This window comes from Setaria italica, chromosome IX, assembly GCF_000263155.2.
Source record: "Setaria italica strain Yugu1 chromosome IX, Setaria_italica_v2.0, whole genome shotgun sequence".
Taxonomy (NCBI): Eukaryota; Viridiplantae; Streptophyta; class Magnoliopsida; order Poales; family Poaceae; genus Setaria; species Setaria italica.
Window position 1 is genome coordinate 502,624 of NC_028458.1, and position 18,805 is coordinate 521,428.

At 46.9% G+C, this 18,805-nt stretch overlaps 3 protein-coding genes across 3 annotated transcripts; 2 read left to right on the top strand and 1 right to left on the bottom strand.

Annotated features, from left to right (window-relative positions):
* The first annotated feature begins 4,865 nt into the window (after positions 1-4,865).
* Positions 4,866-7,800, top strand: LOC101781989 (random slug protein 5). Its single transcript, XM_004980979.3, has 2 exons — positions 4,866-5,143; positions 6,770-7,800. The coding sequence occupies exons 1-2, from the start codon at positions 5,021-5,023 to the stop codon at positions 7,403-7,405; spliced, it is 759 nt and encodes a 252-aa protein (XP_004981036.1). The 5' UTR covers positions 4,866-5,020; the 3' UTR covers positions 7,406-7,800.
* A 2,098-nt stretch (positions 7,801-9,898) lies between these two features.
* On the top strand, positions 9,899-11,768 carry LOC101782394. Its single transcript, XM_004980980.4, has 5 exons — positions 9,899-10,219; positions 10,384-10,747; positions 10,932-11,002; positions 11,119-11,217; positions 11,323-11,768. Exons 1-5 carry the CDS (start codon positions 9,980-9,982, stop codon positions 11,428-11,430), a joined length of 882 nt encoding a protein of 293 aa, XP_004981037.1. The 5' UTR covers positions 9,899-9,979; the 3' UTR covers positions 11,431-11,768.
* A 95-nt stretch (positions 11,769-11,863) lies between these two features.
* On the bottom strand, positions 11,864-16,758 carry LOC101783207 (aspartokinase 1, chloroplastic). The gene is made up of 13 exons (XM_004980982.2): positions 16,254-16,758; positions 16,067-16,149; positions 15,927-15,967; positions 15,231-15,385; positions 14,524-14,673; positions 14,349-14,444; positions 13,984-14,100; positions 13,628-13,747; positions 13,409-13,501; positions 13,102-13,218; positions 12,572-12,688; positions 12,401-12,463; positions 11,864-12,312 (listed from the first exon to the last, which is right to left on the bottom strand). The coding sequence occupies exons 1-13, from the start codon at positions 16,635-16,637 to the stop codon at positions 12,151-12,153; spliced, it is 1,698 nt and encodes a 565-aa protein (XP_004981039.1). The 5' UTR covers positions 16,638-16,758; the 3' UTR covers positions 11,864-12,150.
* Positions 16,759-18,805: the final 2,047 nt, after the last annotated feature.

Consider the following 18,805-nt stretch of genomic DNA (forward strand, 5'->3'; position numbering starts at 1 on the left):
ATTGCTAAGAGAGTACTTTCGAATGTCATAAGCTTGTGCCTGTTGAGAACTGTCACTCTTCTATCCATGTCACTCTTTTGTTGCCGCATTTCCTGCACCGTGGCTAACGATGACCCCCAGGACCACTCTTTTGGTGTCCTAGCATGTATACTTTCTTGTTGTTAATATGTGGGTCTTGCATTACATCTATTTTTAAGTAACAAAGGTCTGATACCCTGGTATTGCAATATTTGATCGGTCTTTCCCCACGATTCCTTTTCTTTGTGATGGAATTTATTTTAGATGTGCATGGCCTGATCGTGTGAAAAATAAATCCAAACAATTGAGTTCACCAGTGTAGTTACTTTTCTTATTACCGCAGTTTAGGTAGTTGTACAGTATCATAGATGAATAAACATTTGTGAAGATGCTCCGACAAAAGATAGATCTTTGCTTTTTTTCCCCTATCTTATGGATTAAATATGCTTTCTCTCCTGTCTCAGGTGCTCGGTGATCTCCATCTTTTCCTGCTCTCATGGTAGCTCTTTGTTACCATGTTAATCAGGTGGGAGAGTGGATTTTATTCTACACAGCCTGGAGCTATAGAATTGAAGTTTGGCACCTTCAAGCTGTTGATATTCTGGCTATATTGGTATGTGCACTCATGACTGGCTTCTATTTTGTTAAGCTTGTCATTTTTCATGGTCTTTCTATTATTTAAATGTATTACATATTATCAGTTGTTGCCTTAGTGTATTAAATGTATTTTGCTATTTTTTTAAGGTAAATTACAGAGAGGTAAATAAATATCATCTGCTGCTTTGTTTTATCATCTCTAACTCAACAGCATGTTTTCTCGAGAGAATTTTTTTGTTAGTATTGGCCTCCGAACTGATTTTTGTTTTTCTTTTCATGAACATGGCAGGACTAGATGTGCTTCTTTTTTATTATATTGATATTTCACCTCTTTTGTATATTCTGTTTAACATTGCCATTGATTCTTGCATCCATACCAGCTATCTTATCTTCCATGAAACAATTACTGATTTGGAAATTATGAAAAAAATGATCTGCTCTTATCCTGGGGGCAACTAATCAGTATAACATAAGTTGTCATCTATTTTGATCATTTTCTTTTCTTACTGCAGATACTTTCAGAGCTAAACTGGGAAATGGCCATGCAATGTTCAGCCAATTCATAATTCAGTACTTCATGGACTTCTTTAGGTGAAATCTCTATTTTGCATTCTTTTCATTTGTTTTTCTTATTTGCCACTATTGAGGAGAAAGATTAGTTAGAACTTCAATACCACTTCAAAAAGCGGCATCTTTTTTCTTGCCGCGCTGAAAATTCTTTTAGCATTCAGACATCGAACTTGCACTCACCACAGTACTTCAGTTTGACAATTTCTTATTGATAAAAAAGTTTGTGATGCCAATTGAATTTCTCACTATGTTTTACATATTCATGGCAAAGCTAGGAGTGTCTCAATTGTCATCAAATTTACATTGTTAGTGCTGCAGCAAAGACATGCCGAATTATGTAAAGCAACAGGCTGTCATCGTCAGCCACTTTAGGTGACATTATAATGTATGGAGGCAGCTGATTTCAGTTACATGAGTTTCTTAATTACAGTTCTCTGAACTTGGCAGGCGCATCACCTCTGTTACTTCTGCGCTGGGAGATGACTACTTGAGCGTGCAGAAGCACTAGCTGCTTTGTTTTCAGTGCCATGATGATCGATTGTTTAACCATTCATTTCACACTAGTCATGTTGACTAAATGTATTTATCATATTGTTCGTTCTACTGTCAGCTCTACAAGAACAATGAGAAATCTAGAGCTGTTCTCTCCACAATGATTTTTATTATATGTTCTTTCCCCTTTAGGTGTATAACTGAGTGATGCTTTTGGAATGATCTGTTAGGGCATGCTGAATAGACAAGTTTTGTGCCACCCATTGGTTTAAAATTGCTCTTACAAATTTGTCATCAACCATGGCTACTTTGGGTCCAGCAAGCAGTGTGTTTTTAAATGTGAGTGTCTTGCCGATATACCTTAGGGGGTGTTTGGGAACACACTCCTAAACTTTAGTACTTGTCACATCAGATGTTTGATACTAATTAGGAGTATTAAATATAGTCTAATTACAAAACTAATTGCACAGATGGAGTCTAATTCGCGAGACGAATCTATTAAGCCTTTAGTTCATGATTTGATAATGTGGTGCTACAGTAAACATTTGCTAATGATGGATTAATTAGGCTTAATAGATTCATCTCGTGAATTAGTATAGGGGTTCTGCAGTTAGTTTTATAACTAGCTCATATTTAGTCCTCCTAATTAGCGTCCGAACATTCGATATAATCCTCCTAAAGTTTAGTAGCTCGTATCCAAACATCCCCTAGTTTGCTTCCTGCAGCTATGAGACACCAAGTGCTGTCATGGAATTGTGCGGTCGTTTTCTCTTCCCGATGCAACGACTAGGGTGGCTTGCAAGGGTGCTGCTGCTTTGTGCCTTGACATGGCTGCATCTTCCACAACATTCAAGGGGTGTGATCTTAAAGTATATTGAATGTAAATTGTTTTAGTGTTGATGTGGCATGGAATATGGCATTTCGCTGAACTTTAAGAAATATACACTATTTTTTGTTTTATTTGCATTATGAAATAGGCAGGGCAGGCCTCGGCCCAGCAGCCGCTGACACCACCAACCAGCAGGCTTTGCCTCCGAGAATAGTTTGTTGGACTCGTGTGAATTCACCATTGTCCTCCATCCGCATGTCGTCTATCATCATCATGCCCGTGGGCCGTGGTGGAGCAATGCCGTAAAAATGTACTCCTCCTACTCCATCCAGTTTGCAGCCAGTAAAAAACCGAATTTTTTATTTTAACCTTTTTTAATCTAGTAAAATTTTAAAATTTTAGATTAAAAATGGTACAGGGCGGTCGGCGGGTACATCCGATCCGTCCGTGGTCATGGGACGCCGGCAGTGGGTTTGATTTGATTATTGTTAGCTGCCCCGCGCGCACGGTACGGTGGAGGGTCGCATGGCGGGGCGCCGCCGTCGTGGCGCGCGCTGCGCCACACGCGTGCACGGCGACGGCGAGGCTCGATCTCTCTGGTGGTTCGGCCGATGGAAGACGCAGAGTAGGGGCGAAAAAGCCTCGCCTTCCGGACGAGCTGCCGTCGTCTGTTGCGGAGCGTCAATCATATCGATGGCATTGATGGATACGATATGATCGGAGCAGTGCAGGGTGGTTGGGCGTTGGGGCTTGCTGGAATCTTGGCACGCGCGTGCGTGTGGATCAGGGATGGAATTGGAAATGGATGGATCTATCAGCGAAAAAACTGACCTCCGGCGGCCCATGGATGGATGCATCTCCCCTCCCTCACCTCCGGCCGATCGATCGTCACTGCTGCTGCTGCTGCTGCTGCTGCTGCTGCATTGGGCAGCCATTACTCGATCGGCGGCCAAACCGGGAGCTGCTCATCCATCCAATCCATCGTTCCATTGCTTCAATCCATCAATTGTCCTCTTCCAGACACACGTACGATAGCAGGATCCCTAGGGTGTCCTCTTTGTCGCACCCCCTCCAATCAATCCGTGGCTGCATTGGCTTTGCCTGCCTGCAAAACGCCAGGCCCAGATCGCCATCCGTCTTGCTGCTGGGCGCCGTGCGCGGTGCGGTTCTTGCCGACGCCAGACAGTGCAAGCTAGGTCGCCGGTCAATCGTGATCGACTAGTACTGTTCATCGTTGCCGGCCAATGGCAGCGGCGTCACAATGCAAGAAGGTGGTAACCAGCAGCAGTGAGCGACCTGACTGGGATGGTTGGCAGCGGCAGCTCGTCTTCCTCCCTGAGTCGGTCACTTCCTCATCACGTGCTACTAAGCTACGCCGGCCAAAACTGTCACTGCGGGCATTTTAGGTCACACAGTGCCTCCACAAAAACTAATGAAGGTGAAATTCCCTCCAAAAAATAAATCTCTACTGCTGGATTACTGTGTCCTGGCAGCTTGACCGTGGACATCGGGGGTCCTTCCTTGGTAGCGCAAACGTCCTCGTCTGCCGATAGCTGTCGTTGTTTCCCGCAGTCACGGCAATCCATACAGCCTAGTTGCCCACTCGTAACAGAAAGGAGAGAAATTGTCAGATCCAGGTAGATGACGAGGCCTGCCTGGTGCCTGTCAATATTATATGCAAGGTGTCCAATTCGATCGCAGCCAAGCCCTGGGTCGCGGGAAACACCACATGGTTCAAGGGAAAACTAGTCCCATGGAGCAGGTCTTTCCTGACGGCCAGAAACCGACCGAAAAAACTGAAAAAAACCCGTCAGCAAACAGGACCTGATGGTAAAGAAGAAAGAAAATCACTTTCTCCTGACCTCATTGAAGGAAAAAGAAAACCCAAGCCTGGATTAGGTGCAGAGAGTTAGCAGTGCACCGCCATTAGCAAGGTTCATGCATGACCTGATTGATGATCATTCTCAGCGTAGCGCCACTGTAATGAAGTGATGGATGGAACAGGCACGGTGCCTGCCCGGCTAGCTAAATACTGCTCCAAATTTCAAAATCAATCCATGGATCTAACAATAAACTAATTAGTTTGCTCTAAACATCACATATATATAAAGAATATACACGGCATCCACACGGTTTTTTTAAAAAGATTTCGAATCAATCAAGCAAAGCGGTAGCAGTACTGTTCGGTTGGAAAGATTAAACAGCAAGTGCCATAAATAGCCGGCGAGCCAACAGCATTTCGTTTTCACCCCACCCGGGTACAGGCGGACAGCTCAGATCGCCCGCGAGCTGACCCGACTCGCGAGTCGCATCGCCGTGGCCTCTTTCAGAGTCATTCAGAGGTGGAGGCTGTGGAGCAGAGCACGGAGTCAGCTGCAGGCACCCTCCCTCCCTAGTCCCTCCCCCTCCTCCTATAAAACCTCCCCGCCGCTCTCCCGCTCCCGTCGCCGTTTCTCATTCCTCATTCTCATTCTCAAGTCTCAACCAAGAAGAAGGTCGAGGGGGCAGGCCGCCATGGACTCCCAGCAAACCGTGAAGACCAACGGGCACGGCCGCCACAACGACGGCGACGCCGCGGAGTGGAAGCAGGTCGCCGAGCTGAGGGCCGTCACCGAGGCGCAGGACCCTGCCTGCAAGGTTCGTCGGCGTTCGTCCTCTTCCTGAATCTCCCCTTGAGCTAACTGCTTCTGAATATAATCCCGTCCACTTGATACATACATGATGGTTGCACACGGGATCGCACTGTTCAATTACTTTTTCATTCCACAAATCGACAGCACAAGTAGCTATGGCCTCTCACGACAATCGCATGTGAACTCCATCGCATCACGTATGCAGCTAGCTCCTAGCTACCTGGGGAATCCAGTGCTCAGGGGCCAAAAGAAAAACCCTGCAAATCATCTAGTGATCAGGAGTGCAAATCATCTAGTGTTCAGGAGCTAGCCATCGCCTTCTCTTACAGCTGTACATACAATTTGGATTTTAGAGCTTGATAATTCACCTTGTAAATATTTGTTAGTACTAGCACTAAGTAATTAGTCAGAGCATAGTTGTAAATATTGAGCCTCAGGCTCCCAGAACACACCAAGTTGTGGGCAGAGGAAGCCAAAGCCTCTGAAGATGATGCCGACTGGCTTGTGAAGACGGAGCAACCATTTGCTGTGGTGCTAACCGCAATTAGGGGTGGGGTCCGTCGTTGTTGGCCGGCCGGGCGTCGCTTTTCGCCTTGATGGCCGGCCCCGCCGCTCACGCTTTCCTCATTTGCAGCTGCTGCCTGCTGCTGGTGGAGTGCTTTGGGTTCTATCTAGGTATTTCTTGGCCAGTTTTTATTCAAGAGAAACAAAACAAAATTATTATCTTGGGCAGGCAGTTCAACATCCGTGTCTAGGTGGTTGCAGTTGCAGGTCAGGCAGGCAGCAAGGTGGTTAGCAGTTGAGCTTAGCTATCCGTCGTCAATTAAGGACGTCGCCGTCTGCTCCTTTCTTCCCAGGTCCATCTGACTCCATTCTCCGCTGGAATTGGACCGCCTGCTTCTTGGCTACCCTGGATTTCCAGGGATCTCAGCAGCCGATCCTGCTGCCACCTGCCATGGGCGCCGGCCATGTATATGTGCAAGTTGCTGCCCAACAGTCCAACCAGAAATAGCCACACAACCCGTACCAAACCACGCGCCTTCTGCACGTACATGACTGCTGCATCAGGCCAAGACTGGTGAAAGTAACTTTGTTTGTTTCAGAACTACCAGTATACTATACCAAGCTTCTAGCATGTGCAAGGAAAATGGGCAGTGGTTGTTGTGGTTGTGCACCTAATAACTTACCACTGATGATCACTTTGATTAATTGACTCCTTCATCCAGTTCAGAAATCAGAATGGAAAGAATTTATGATGACAGGCATAACTGGTAGGACTAGTATATTGTAAGTGTGTGTGATTGAAAATGCTCACAGCTACTATTCACTAATTAAAAGACGGCTGTACTGGTGCCCTGGATTGGAATGGATGATGATGAAAGCTACCCATACTGCCATGCGGGCTTTTGATTTCAGCCACGCATCACTCGTGGCACGGAAAAGCCCCCCATAAATGTTGCCCAGCTCTCCTGTCGATTCACTCCGGCCTCCTAATCTCAGATGTCAGATCACACACACAGGCCTAACCAACTGATAGATGACGACGTGATGAAGAAATTGCATGCCAACCTTTACTGATCTGCTCATCATCTCTGATGTCAACTGCATTTTGCTCAATGAATCATACCAGGAGGAGGACGACTACATGCTGCGGCGTTTCCTTCGCGCCCGGGACCACCACATCGGCAAGGCGTCGGCGATGCTGCTCAAGTACCTCAAGTGGAAGCCGACGGCGAAGCCCAACGGGTCCATCTCGGAGGCGGAGGTGGCGCACGAGCTGTCCCAGGGGAAGCTGTGCCTGCAGGGGCAGGACCGGCAGGGGCGGCCCATGATCTACGGGTTCGGTGCCCGGCACCACCCGTCGAACCGCGACCTCGACGAGTTCAAGCGCTACGTCGTCTACGTCCTGGACGCCACCGTGGCGAGGCTGCCCCCCGGGCAGGAGAAGTTCGCCGCCGTCGCCGACCTCAAGGGCTGGGGCTACTCCAACTGCGACATCCGGGCCTACCTCGCGGCGCTGGACATCATGCAGAACTACTACCCGGAGCGGCTGGGGCGGGTGTTCCTCGTCCACGTGCCCTACGTGTTCATGGCGGCCTGGAAGATCGTATACCCCTTCATCGACGACAACACCAAGAAGAAGTTCGTCTTCGTCTCCGACAAGGACCTCGACAGGACGCTCCGGGAGGCCATCGACGACGCGCAGCTGCCGGAGATGTACGGAGGCAAGCTCAAGCTCGCCTCGCCGGCGCCGGCGGCCAAATGATGTGATGATCATCACGTACTGATCTATTGCTGGCTGGCAGAGACGTCAATCATATCGACCGTGCTTCGATCTATCGGTGATGCATGTGATCGATCGATCTGATTCTGATGAGGGTGGTCCAGAGCTACGTACGTACACGGCTATAGACACAGGCACTAGCTCGAGAGTGTCAAACACTATAGCATTAGGCAAATCGAGTACTACAACAAGGCTCAGAAAGATGCAAGGTTTCTGCATGTAGCTATCCTCTCTCCATGTACTGCATGCGTACAGTGCATTGCATCTGTATTAATAATTAAGGCTATCTACTGCCTGCTTATACATATAGCAACTGCATGCAGCAGCATCGATGATGCATCCATGGAACGAGAACCTACAATGTCAATCCCATTTTCTGATCTTATGAGTGATAAATCCTTTGAATTTCAAAAAAGAAGTATGTATAAGATAAGAAGAAGAAAGAAGAATTGAAGAAGCAAATGCAACGACTAGATGATGTGGCTTCAATGTTGCCTCAGAACAGAATGGTCGGCAGTGATGAATGTGCATAGTTCTGCCAGGGAGGTTATACATAAAGAAGGACCAGTGATTGATTGCTGCACGTTGCAAAGGTGCCGACCGGATCCATCTCTGATTCGTGGGAAAAAAGAATTTAACGGATCTCAATCTGCCATTGTGCCATGATCTAGCTTGGTCCCGGCCGGCCGGGACCTTGCTACGTTGTCGATCAGGTACACAGTACACTCTGGTCTGCTCAGTCAGGCCACCATATGAATATGAATATGGCATCCCGGCCCGCAGAATTGCACACCAAACCGCCGGCCAGGCAGTTGTTTAATTTGTACCGTCGACAAACCGTGGGAGGTGGGAACTCATGCTCATGCAGCAGCAGCAGTTGCTGGGAAGGTTACGTTTGACATGGCTTCAATTCCAAACTCCACCTCGGAGGTAAGTAGAACCAACCAAATACCTTAACTTCACCAACTTTTGGAGCAGCCCAACTCCATGAAGTTAGTGGAGCTATAGTTCATTTTCTTGGAGTACCTCTTTCCCAGCTCCAAACCCATTCGAAACGAACCTAGATGTGGAGTTAGGAGGTAATTACCCACCACTACCACTCGTCACACAAGAAAATGATTTGTTTCTTTCTTCTTTCTCTCATCCGACCTTATCAACGGCCCGACCTCCCTCTCTTCCCCATTCCTCCCATCGGCCAGCCTACTCCCCACCGCTGCCGTCCCTCCTGCTGGCCGGCCCCTACTCCCTCTCTGATAGAACCCACGATGAGAGCGCGTGGGATAACTCGATTGGTGGATGGAGACGACTTTCATGACCCGACTACAGCCTTCCAAGCCGCGCCTTAGCAATTGATACACCACCTCTAATGACTGCCACGATCTTGTGGAGCGCGTCACCCGGCCACTAGGGCACTCGTCCTGCAAGCAATAGAAGAACTAGCAAGAACAAGTATAATAAGTAATGAATTTACTAGATGAAGATGAAGGTTTCAAACTCAATCTCAATAATGATGGGGTTCCGAAGACAAGAAGACGGGCAGCTGATCCAGCACGCTCGCTTACAAGCAAGTAGCAAAAGCTAAACTTAATCTAAACAAAACCCAACCGTTCTTGGTGGTGGCTAAGGGGTATATGAAGGTGGGAGGATGACCACCAGGGTGTTGGGGTCGTGCTCCAACCCTAGGACGCGTCACTAATGAACCCGACTTGATACACGAGCCATTGGGCCAAAATAAAGCGACGCGGCACCTTTGAACAGAAAACCTCTCAGTAGTAATTCGGTCATTACGGCCGTCTCGGAATAGATATAGACTTGAGTCCAGATCCATATGAAAATAGACTTCATAAGAATTCCATGAAGTACTTGAACGCCCCAATCCGAGTCCGTATGCGATTGTGGTGACCATCACAAGTTGGTGCTGTCCTGCAGTCCGAATTCAGCTTGCGTGAATCCTTTTTCCTTTCGGTCTTCTCCCTGGTTCCTAACCAAAACAAGAGTACATGTCTCCATGATCTACATATAATGGACACAAACTTAAGAGTAAACTTAATTGATGATTAAGTTGACGAGCACGAGTAATAGGACCAGAAACTGGTACTTGTGTCGGTGTGGATGTATCGTTGATGGTGATATCCTCATCACTCTCCCCCTTCACGCAGTTCCGGTTGAAGTTTGGAGTTGGAGCAAGAAATGATGGAGTTGGAGCGCATGCCAAACAAGATCTACTTGTTCATCCTCCATCCATCATTTTTTAGTGGGCCTCCCCATCCATCATTTACTTCTATCTCTTGGCCCATGTTGCGACAAGTGTTTGGGCCTCGCTAATTTCCACTGAATCACGGCCCATCCGCCCACAGAAGAGCTGCATGTGAATCCACCAACCATAGCATGTCACGGACTCATCGGCCCAAAGTAAACGAATCCGCACCGCCTGCGGCGTTTGCGGTCAGGCCTCGCCGCGTCGCCCTGGCCTCTCCCCGTCCCCGGAAACAAGAACGCTGGAAATATCCAGGCGGGTGCATAGCAGTTGCAGACAGCCTCAAGAATTGCCCGACCATGGCCGCCGCCGCAGCCGCGCTCCTCCTCCAGCCGCGGGTCGTGTCGCTACCACCTAACCCCAGACTCGCCCCCACCTTCAACAAACCAGCGCCTACCTTCGCCCCCATCGGCCGCCGCCGCGCCGGCGCGAGGCTCAGGGCCGTCGGTGACGGCCCCGGCGCCGGGCTCGCCGACCAGACCACCGTCTACAACGGCGTCTACGGGCCCTGGACCGTCGAGGACTCCGACGTCCGCGAGGTACATGAACACACACACACACACACACACACACACACACACACACACACACACACACACACACACACACACACACACACACACACACTTGACTGAGCCACACGCGCATCAGCATCACTGCCTCTCTGCAACCTCTGTGACCAACAACTCCTACCGCAGCGCAGGTCCTTTTGTACCGGTCCGGGCTGGTCACCGCCGCGGCGTCCTTCGTGGCCGCTGCCTCCGCCGCGTTCCTCCCTGAGGGGAACGCTGCCGGCGACGCCATCAGGCAGAGCATCGACCTTCTCTACGCCGCCGGCGCCGCGGGGCTGGGGCTGTCGCTGGTGCTGATCCACATCTACGTCACCCCAATCAAGCGCTTCCTCCAGGCGCTGTGGGCGGTCGGGGTCCTGGGGTCCGTCGGGACCTACCTCGTCGCCGCGCAGCCGCTGGACGAGGGCCTGGTGCAGTACGTGCTGGAGCATCCGGCCGCACTCTGGTTCGTTGGCCCGACCTTTGCTGCGCTGACAGGTCTCGTCTTCAAGGAAGGTACGCAATTGCTGTTGGTTGTGCTTATCAATAATGGAAATGTAATTTCTTGATTTGGTAGTCAGTATATGCCCTACCGCTTACAGTTGATCCCGCCATTGCCATGCTCCAATTTATGAATCATAGTCCAATTGTCCAGTGTGTAGTCCAATTTCTGAATTACACTGACAAGTAACACCAACAGGTCTCTGCTATGGGAAATTGGAAGCTGGCATATTAACCTTTGTTATCCCTGGGCTTCTTCTCGGACATCTGGTAAATCAGAACACCACCTCAAACTGTTGCCAGCTGCACTAGTCTTTGTTCCTTAAACAAGGAACAAGAGACAAACTGTGGCACTCATCTTACACGATTTGTGGTCGCAAATGCAGTCTGGTTTGATGGATAACAGCACAAAGTCAGGCCTTTTAGGAGTGTGGATGGTTCTTTTCACCATTTTCGCCGCAAGGAAGTTCCAACAGCCCATCAAGGTAAATTCTTTTCCAATTGACGTGTTTGTATCTAGCATTATTTTGAGCTAGTATTTTCCTCCATCGGTCGAGTCTGACAGTTTCATTCTGTTCCTGACCATTAAGGATGACATTGGGGACAAATCTGTTTTCATGTTCAACGCCCTCCCTGAAGAGGAAAAGAATGCTCTGATCCAGAAGCTCGAGAGGCAAAACGAACAGAAGTTTGAGTAGAGATTGTAGGCAGGTGGCGTAGCCAATAGTTTGTCCATGGAAGTTTGTAGCAGATGTATATGATAGTTCCGAATATCACGACATGCGTCAATGCATAGATGAAGATGAGAATATTGTAACCGAGATGTAGATGGAAATCTCTTAGGTTACAAGTCAGACAACAAGCATACGTTGTGGATGGCCTATGGACTCAAGGCTATGCAGCATTGTCTGTACGTTTTTTGTTTGCAACATCACTGTATATATTTTTCAGTTTGTTTTGTTGTTCTCCCATGCATTCTTGGGTAAACACGACATTCATCTGTATGAATAAGATGCATGGAGGTGGAGAAAAGTTATCTGCTAGTCGGACGCCTATGGGCAAAGTCACACAGGCCCAAGATCGCATTCCCTTACACATTATGAGCGATCCGATAATGGTGAATCCACAGAGTTAAATCTACAGAGATGCACTTCATCACCACCCAAAGGGTGCAATATAATTCTCTAATAACATTCATATGCAATACAACTCTCTGATACATAAGCTTGGGGATGCTTAATGGTTACTACTCAGTAGCGCCCGATCGCATGGTAAACAATGGCATACCATGCAAACTGTTCTTGGTAAGCTCTTACAACAGCAAGGAATTCGTTTGGGTGACCTAAATAAATTGCTACGAATCACCAGATAACCTATCAATGGTACACCAATTGAGGAGAATGCAATTGCAGAGTCGACTAGTTTCCATATATAGCGCCATTTGAGTTCAGAGAGGCGCTGTTCTGGGGAACATCAGCTCCCTCGACTTCTGACATGAAGCCATTCTCAAAGAATGCCGAATGGAGGGCTTGCACACACTGTTTTGCTTCGCAGTCGTTGACTACCAAGGAAATGTTCACCTGCATGAGTACAAAATCAGCATAATCACGCTCTTTAGAATGTGCACAGAAACTTGATTTTCGTTTCAAGATCACGAGGGATGGATACCTTGGATGCCCCTTGTGAGATCATCTGGACGTTAACACCCTGTCTTCGCAGAACATTGAATGCCTGGCATGCAGCAAAAGGGTCAGTCGTTCATGTTTTAGTCACGATCTAGCATTGAAGTTCTGAATCACTAGATGCCAAGTTGCTAACTATATAGTGGGTAGTTCTAACCTTTTCAAGAATCAACGACGACCTCTGTACATTTCCTACCAGGGAGATGATTGATCTACGCTGGAGCAGATGAACAACTGCAAATTTTTCAAGTTCTTCAACAACATGATCAAGTTCCTGCCACATCATCATAAAAAAAGCAATGAAACAGGAGCGCAATAGTAACTTATTGACAAAAAGAATCATAACATGCATAAGAATTTGGAAACAGCTCAGTTTCGACTAATTACTAAACTGAAAAATCACCACGTTAAACCTGCAAAGTAAAACCACCAGAAGCCAATCCAGCAAATCAACTTCAATATATCATCTGTTCTCTAAGTCAAAATACCCCTACCTCGTGGGTTACCCACTGTTGCAATGTATATATTTATTTAGGTTTAACTAAGCAACTCAAAACTTCAAGCTAATGATAACACTGAACTGAGACGACAACACATGGTAAAATTTTTAGCTGTGTACTACTAGAGCACCGGTTGTATTGTATTGTGAAAGTTGAACTAAGAACATTTTTTTATCCAGATCCTTACCTGCTGGATCAACTCACGACTCCATAGTTTTGACGGGTCTAGTGTCAACGATATGCTGACTTCACTAGTAGCCACACAATCAACGGAGATGCCCAAATCTTCAAATATTGAGAAGACCTGTACACGTGCATGAATATATAATGAAGCTGACAAAAAAGCTACTATGATGAAAGCAAACAAAAGAGTCACATCAGTTGCCACATGTAACATTTGCAATAAAAATACGTGCATGAATGAATCTATAAATCAAGCTGACAAAAAGCTATGATGAAAACAAACAAAAGAGCACATGAGTGGCTACACGTACCTTTGCTAGAAAACCATACTGGCCGAGCATCCGTGTGCTCACTATATCAAGCATGGTAACATTTGATTTCAACACAATGCTGGTTAAAATACTCTGAAAAAACAATTTATGATCAAGATGTACTCAAGCTAGCTCTGGCTCTTTCAAGAAATTACATAAAGCAGTAACAAGATATTACACATGGAGTAATCATAATCTACTAACAAGTACACAACAGACCTTGCTCATATCTCTGGCTTTAGTGATGACAGTACCAGGTGCATGACGATTGTATGAGTTCTTAACTCTAACTGGTATATCACCGTCCCTAGCAGGTCGCATTGATTGAGGATGCAAAACCTAACAATAAGCAAGTATAATAAGTTAACCAGAAACAAATAAAATAACAAAGTTATAGGTTACTAAAATTTTCTTCCAAGAACATAATCCTCCAAAACCAACAAAAAAAAAGGAAAAGGAAAGGCAAAGCAAAATGATCATGTAAACTATATGTTCAGGATTAAGATTTGAGTTTTCAGGTGCAGCAGGCAACATTTTACTTGATCAACAAATCTTAATAAACGAAGAAGAAATACCTGTGCGCCAAAGTAGGCAAGTTCAGCGGCCTCATCAAAAGTCAAGTAGGGCACGGGTATCGCATTTGCATAAATATTAGGATCACACGTCAACACGCCATCTACATCCTTCCAAACCTATAAAAAAGAATTAGAAAAGGAGTTACAGGGGGCTGTAGTTTTTATTAAGCATCTGAAAAACTTACAACAATAACACAGCCTGTTAGTCCCAAGCAAGTTGGGGTAATGGCAGCAAATTAATAGTAGTATTATTAGAGGATCTAAAGCCTTGAACAACTTATTGATCGTAAAAATTTAATGAACCCGAACCAAACACAGATATTTCATATGCATTAATGTAAGGATCTGTGACACTGAAAACGAACCTGGATTTCTCTTAATCCCAAGGCTTTGCCAATAGTTGTAGCAGTCAAGTCACTACCACCCCTGCCTAAAGTAGTAACAGCACATGATTTACATCCCTGAAATTTATGTGCATCATTATGAATCCAAACAAAGTAAACTTGACACCCTGAACACAAATCATGTGGAACCACATACCTTCCCAAGAAAACCAGTGACTATAGGGATGGCAGGGTCATCCATCCAATCTCCATGTAGCCTCTTTGCCACAGCAGGATAAGTGACTTCAAGAATATCCGCATTTGTGAAATCATCAGTGGTTATAAAGCCAATATCAAATGCATCGTACTGCCCAAAACAGGTCAACAGTTAGTTTGCGACATTGTTGGGCTGAAAATGCTGATTTCAATTGTGGACTAAGTCTACAAGGGTGGAGGGGAATCGATCTGATATTAGTGCTATGGAGGTTGTTATGAGCTTAATTAGTTATGTATAATGATCAAAAGAAATATTGCTCAACATTTGTAGGCATCCACATGCAGCAATGTGCCATTACAGATTTAAACATGGTATTATATCTGAGGGACAGATTTACTCTTAATTGTGCCCCTGTTAGAATCAAAAGCTGACTTCCCTTTATTGTCCAGGAAAGTTAGGTTTAAAAAGACTACTCTTTCCTGAGTTAGGTTAGATGAAGTGGTCGGTGGGCAAACAATGTGTTCTGGTACTATCCAGGACTTAACAGACCATACAAAATATTGACAAGTTGCATTCACACATTTTTCCTACCAGACTAGAATTGATTGTTTGACTAGAATCTAAACTTTCAGTTCAAAACCAATAACAATAATAAACAATAAATTATAAGGCATATACAGAAGCACATACTCAAATATTTGACATACCTGGCGTGCCTTTTTCCCAAGTTTATTTAAATATGCAGCAAATATTCTTGTGGACATACATTCACCAAAGGAAACAAGGTAATCTCTCGTCCTAAGAGTCAGCTCTTTCATCATAGCAACTCCCTTAAGAAGCTGCTCCAATTCATCCAATAAGCCTGTTGAAATGAACATTGATGAAGGCATATTGTTTGATAGTGCTGCTGAAAGGTACTTTAATGGGAAGACGAACTATTAGGAAGGGTACTGTCGCGAGTTTTGTTAGACGGAGGGGAAAAGAAAAACCATGAGTTGCCACAATAATAAAGCACTTGTCAGTTTCATAAAAAAAAAGAACTTGTCAGGTTTATTAACTAAACAAGCATAGGGACCGGCAACAAGTTAAACAGACAAGATAAACAAACCGTCTCTGTTGCACAGACAATAGAATGGTGCCATGCTGAAAATAGCCTGTATTTCTGACAGCGACCATTAGGCCTTTCAGCACCATACACAAATTAAAAAAAATCATGTCAATGGCCATTCAACCTCCACCATAAATTATTATTCAAACTGCGCAGGGAAAAACTTTTGCACATAAAAAAGGAGGACCCTTTGTATTTGTATAGTTAACGAAAACATTCCAAATAGAGCAAGAGGATAGCCAAGGCATTGACGCTTAATTATGTTACCAAGCAGAGTAGAGCAACAGCAACATACCTGAAACAACCGACCTATCTAACCCAAGCTCATCAATCGTCCTGAGAGCAGAGCAAAAGAGGGAGCGATCAGGGTCAGATGGTCGAGCACAAGGCACCCCAATCATTCATAGATGAACAAATAGGAAAGCGAAACACAACCTATGATGCAGGTCCTTGATGACGGCGAGCTCAGGAATTTCAGACGCCTTTGGGGCACCGCAGCTCACCGCCTTCTCTCCGGCCTAGGCAATCGATGAAACAGGCACGCGCATTTAGCTACTCCGAGCTACAGTAAACAATTGGCAGAAAATAAGTACTGGAGACACGGAGCTAAAAATGGCAGTACCAGCAGGAGGTTATTTGTGGTTTTCCCCATGGCGGATAGGACAATGACCGGCGTCTCCTCCGGGAAGGAGAGGATGAGGTCAGCCACCTCCCTCATCCGCTCGGCCGACGCGAGCGAGGAGCCGCCGAACTTCATGACGACGGTGAAGCCCGTGCGGGCCTTGTGCGCCGCCGCCGCTGCCGCCGCCGTGGCCTCCTCATTCTTGAGAACAGCGGCCGCTCCCGTCTGGCAACGCACCACCAACCCCCTCCGCCTCCAGCATTGCGGTCCCGGCCTGGCACTCGCGCACAGGAAATCCTGCTCCCTCCCGAGCTTGGCGGCGGCGGCGGCGAGCGCGGCAGGAGACTCCCGCGCGACCGCCGGGAACCGCAGCGCCACCGCCATCTCGGGGACGAGGCGGGATCCGGGCGCTCCTAGCTGTAGATTGTTCGGGAGCGGGGGCGCGCGGCGAGGCTCGCCGGAATTGATTCGGAAGCGAAGAGGAGTGGGGGGCGGCTGGCGGCTAGACGGGGAAGCGCGGTGTGGGGGATGGGCCGCTTTATATAGCGGGCGCGGAAACGGACGGCGCGGATCAAACACCGGGGGCGCGCGGGTGGGCCCCACGCGCCCCCACAGGTCAAGCGAAAAGGTGTGGGTGGTGGTGGACTGACTGTGGTGCGCGCGGTCTTGGATCCCAGCGGATTCTGGCTTTTCACCCTTTTCCGACCGACGGCAACAATATGAAATGGAATTGATGTGAAACCAAAGCGATTTCTCTTTCTTGCTTGTTATTAAATTATTAGTGGCTGCATGAAACGCTGTTTGGTTTAGCGATGTCATCGTATTTTCTTTGGCTGCTTGCTAGTCATTCGAAATTCGTCGTTTTTTCAAATACGAATATGCTATTGGTTACCTTACTATGAAATTTCCAGTTATCTGCGTAATCCCACTTTGCAAATATGAACTGCATACATGGGCCAAAAGAGAGAACCGAAAAGAATGTATCGTAGCCTAGATTTTACGACAAGTATTTGTTTGCTATTTTCAAATATCTTCTGGGCCCTTGTGTGTTCTTGCGGCATGGATAATGGAATTGAAATAGGAGGGGATATGGTGCAGATGTACTGAAAATATCAAAGAAGAGCGAGTGTGAAGCCACTAGCCTGTTCTGAGGTGCTTCAACGAGGTTTACTGTCGGCACAAATCAGCTAATATTAATCCAAGAAACATGCGTGCACGTAATGTAACTCTGAATACACTTCCACTGCGGTAGTTTCCGTGGTATAGTGAAACAGGCATCGTGCTCCCAATAATGCAACGCAGCAGGCAGGAGCCGCTATCTACCATTCTAGCTTGCTGTTGCTTGGTGTTGACATGGTATGAAGAAAGGTCCACATGTTCCCTCCTGTCCCCAATCGAATGCCTAAACAATGCCGGACAACATTGTTCGAGCAAGAAAGAAAAAGGAACCAGTCTGATAGAAAGCAAACTTTGCTTCAGGCCACATCTCATCAATCACCATATACAAGAAAAAGCAATACCTTGCTCTGAACCTAGCTGAATACTATGCTCTATCACTGCCAGCATCCCTGCACCTAGATTTACCAGAATGGTTTTGCTCCAGATCGATGACTAAAAATTGCAGTCGGGATTGTGCACTTGTGGTCAAGTTTCATTTGCTCATCACAGCTGGAGCAGAGAGCGGCCACATCTATCATGCAAATGGTCCTCGCAGGCCTTGGTTTTCAAGTACAGTATTGTGCAAGTTGACCGGCGACTCTTGTTGTTTTGCCAACACCTGCTTATGTAATCTCTGTGGTTCTGCCAACCCTGAAAGATACTACACCATACGCATTCAGAAAGAGGACACCTAGAGAAAGCAAAACCGCCTGAATGAGACAGATGGGTTGATTGATGCACTCGACTCGACCTTCTGGGGTCCGCAAGGGGCGCCCCTCCAGCAGCGCCACAGAGAGGAGGTCCTCAAGTCTCAGCGGCTATGTGCGCGCGAGTAATGTAATGAGGAGAGATGTTTCTCTTGCGCCCAAATAGCAAGGCAATGACCAGCCACTTGTCACCGAGATTTTCCATGTTCAGATTCAGATAGCAAGACGGTGACAGAAGATCCAGAACCGAGGACACGTTCTCGAAAATATTCAGGTCTGACGACTGTCTGGCCATAGGTTAGTTACTGTGTAGCACTGAATAGCAAGCAACACTGCAACCGTTCAGATCAGGAGACCAACACAGCGAATGAAAGGCATGAGACATCATCAGAGAACAGAAGAGAGAAGTGCTGAACATCCAGGTTTCAAAAAGGAAAGGAAATAGCTACTGAAGATGCCGAATAACAACCCAAATGCACTCGCTCGCTCAGGCAAACCAGGATCTCTGATTCTCCGCTACTGCTCATGCGGTTTCAGGGGAAAAAAACAAAGGAAAGCAAAGGCCCATTGGGACGGAGCCCATTAAACATTAAACCGGTGGTGCGGCCCGTGGGTCGTGAAGACTCTGTCCTTATCCTTATCCGCCCGGCCGGGACTCTGCTCGCCGTCAAACGAGTCAACCCCTGG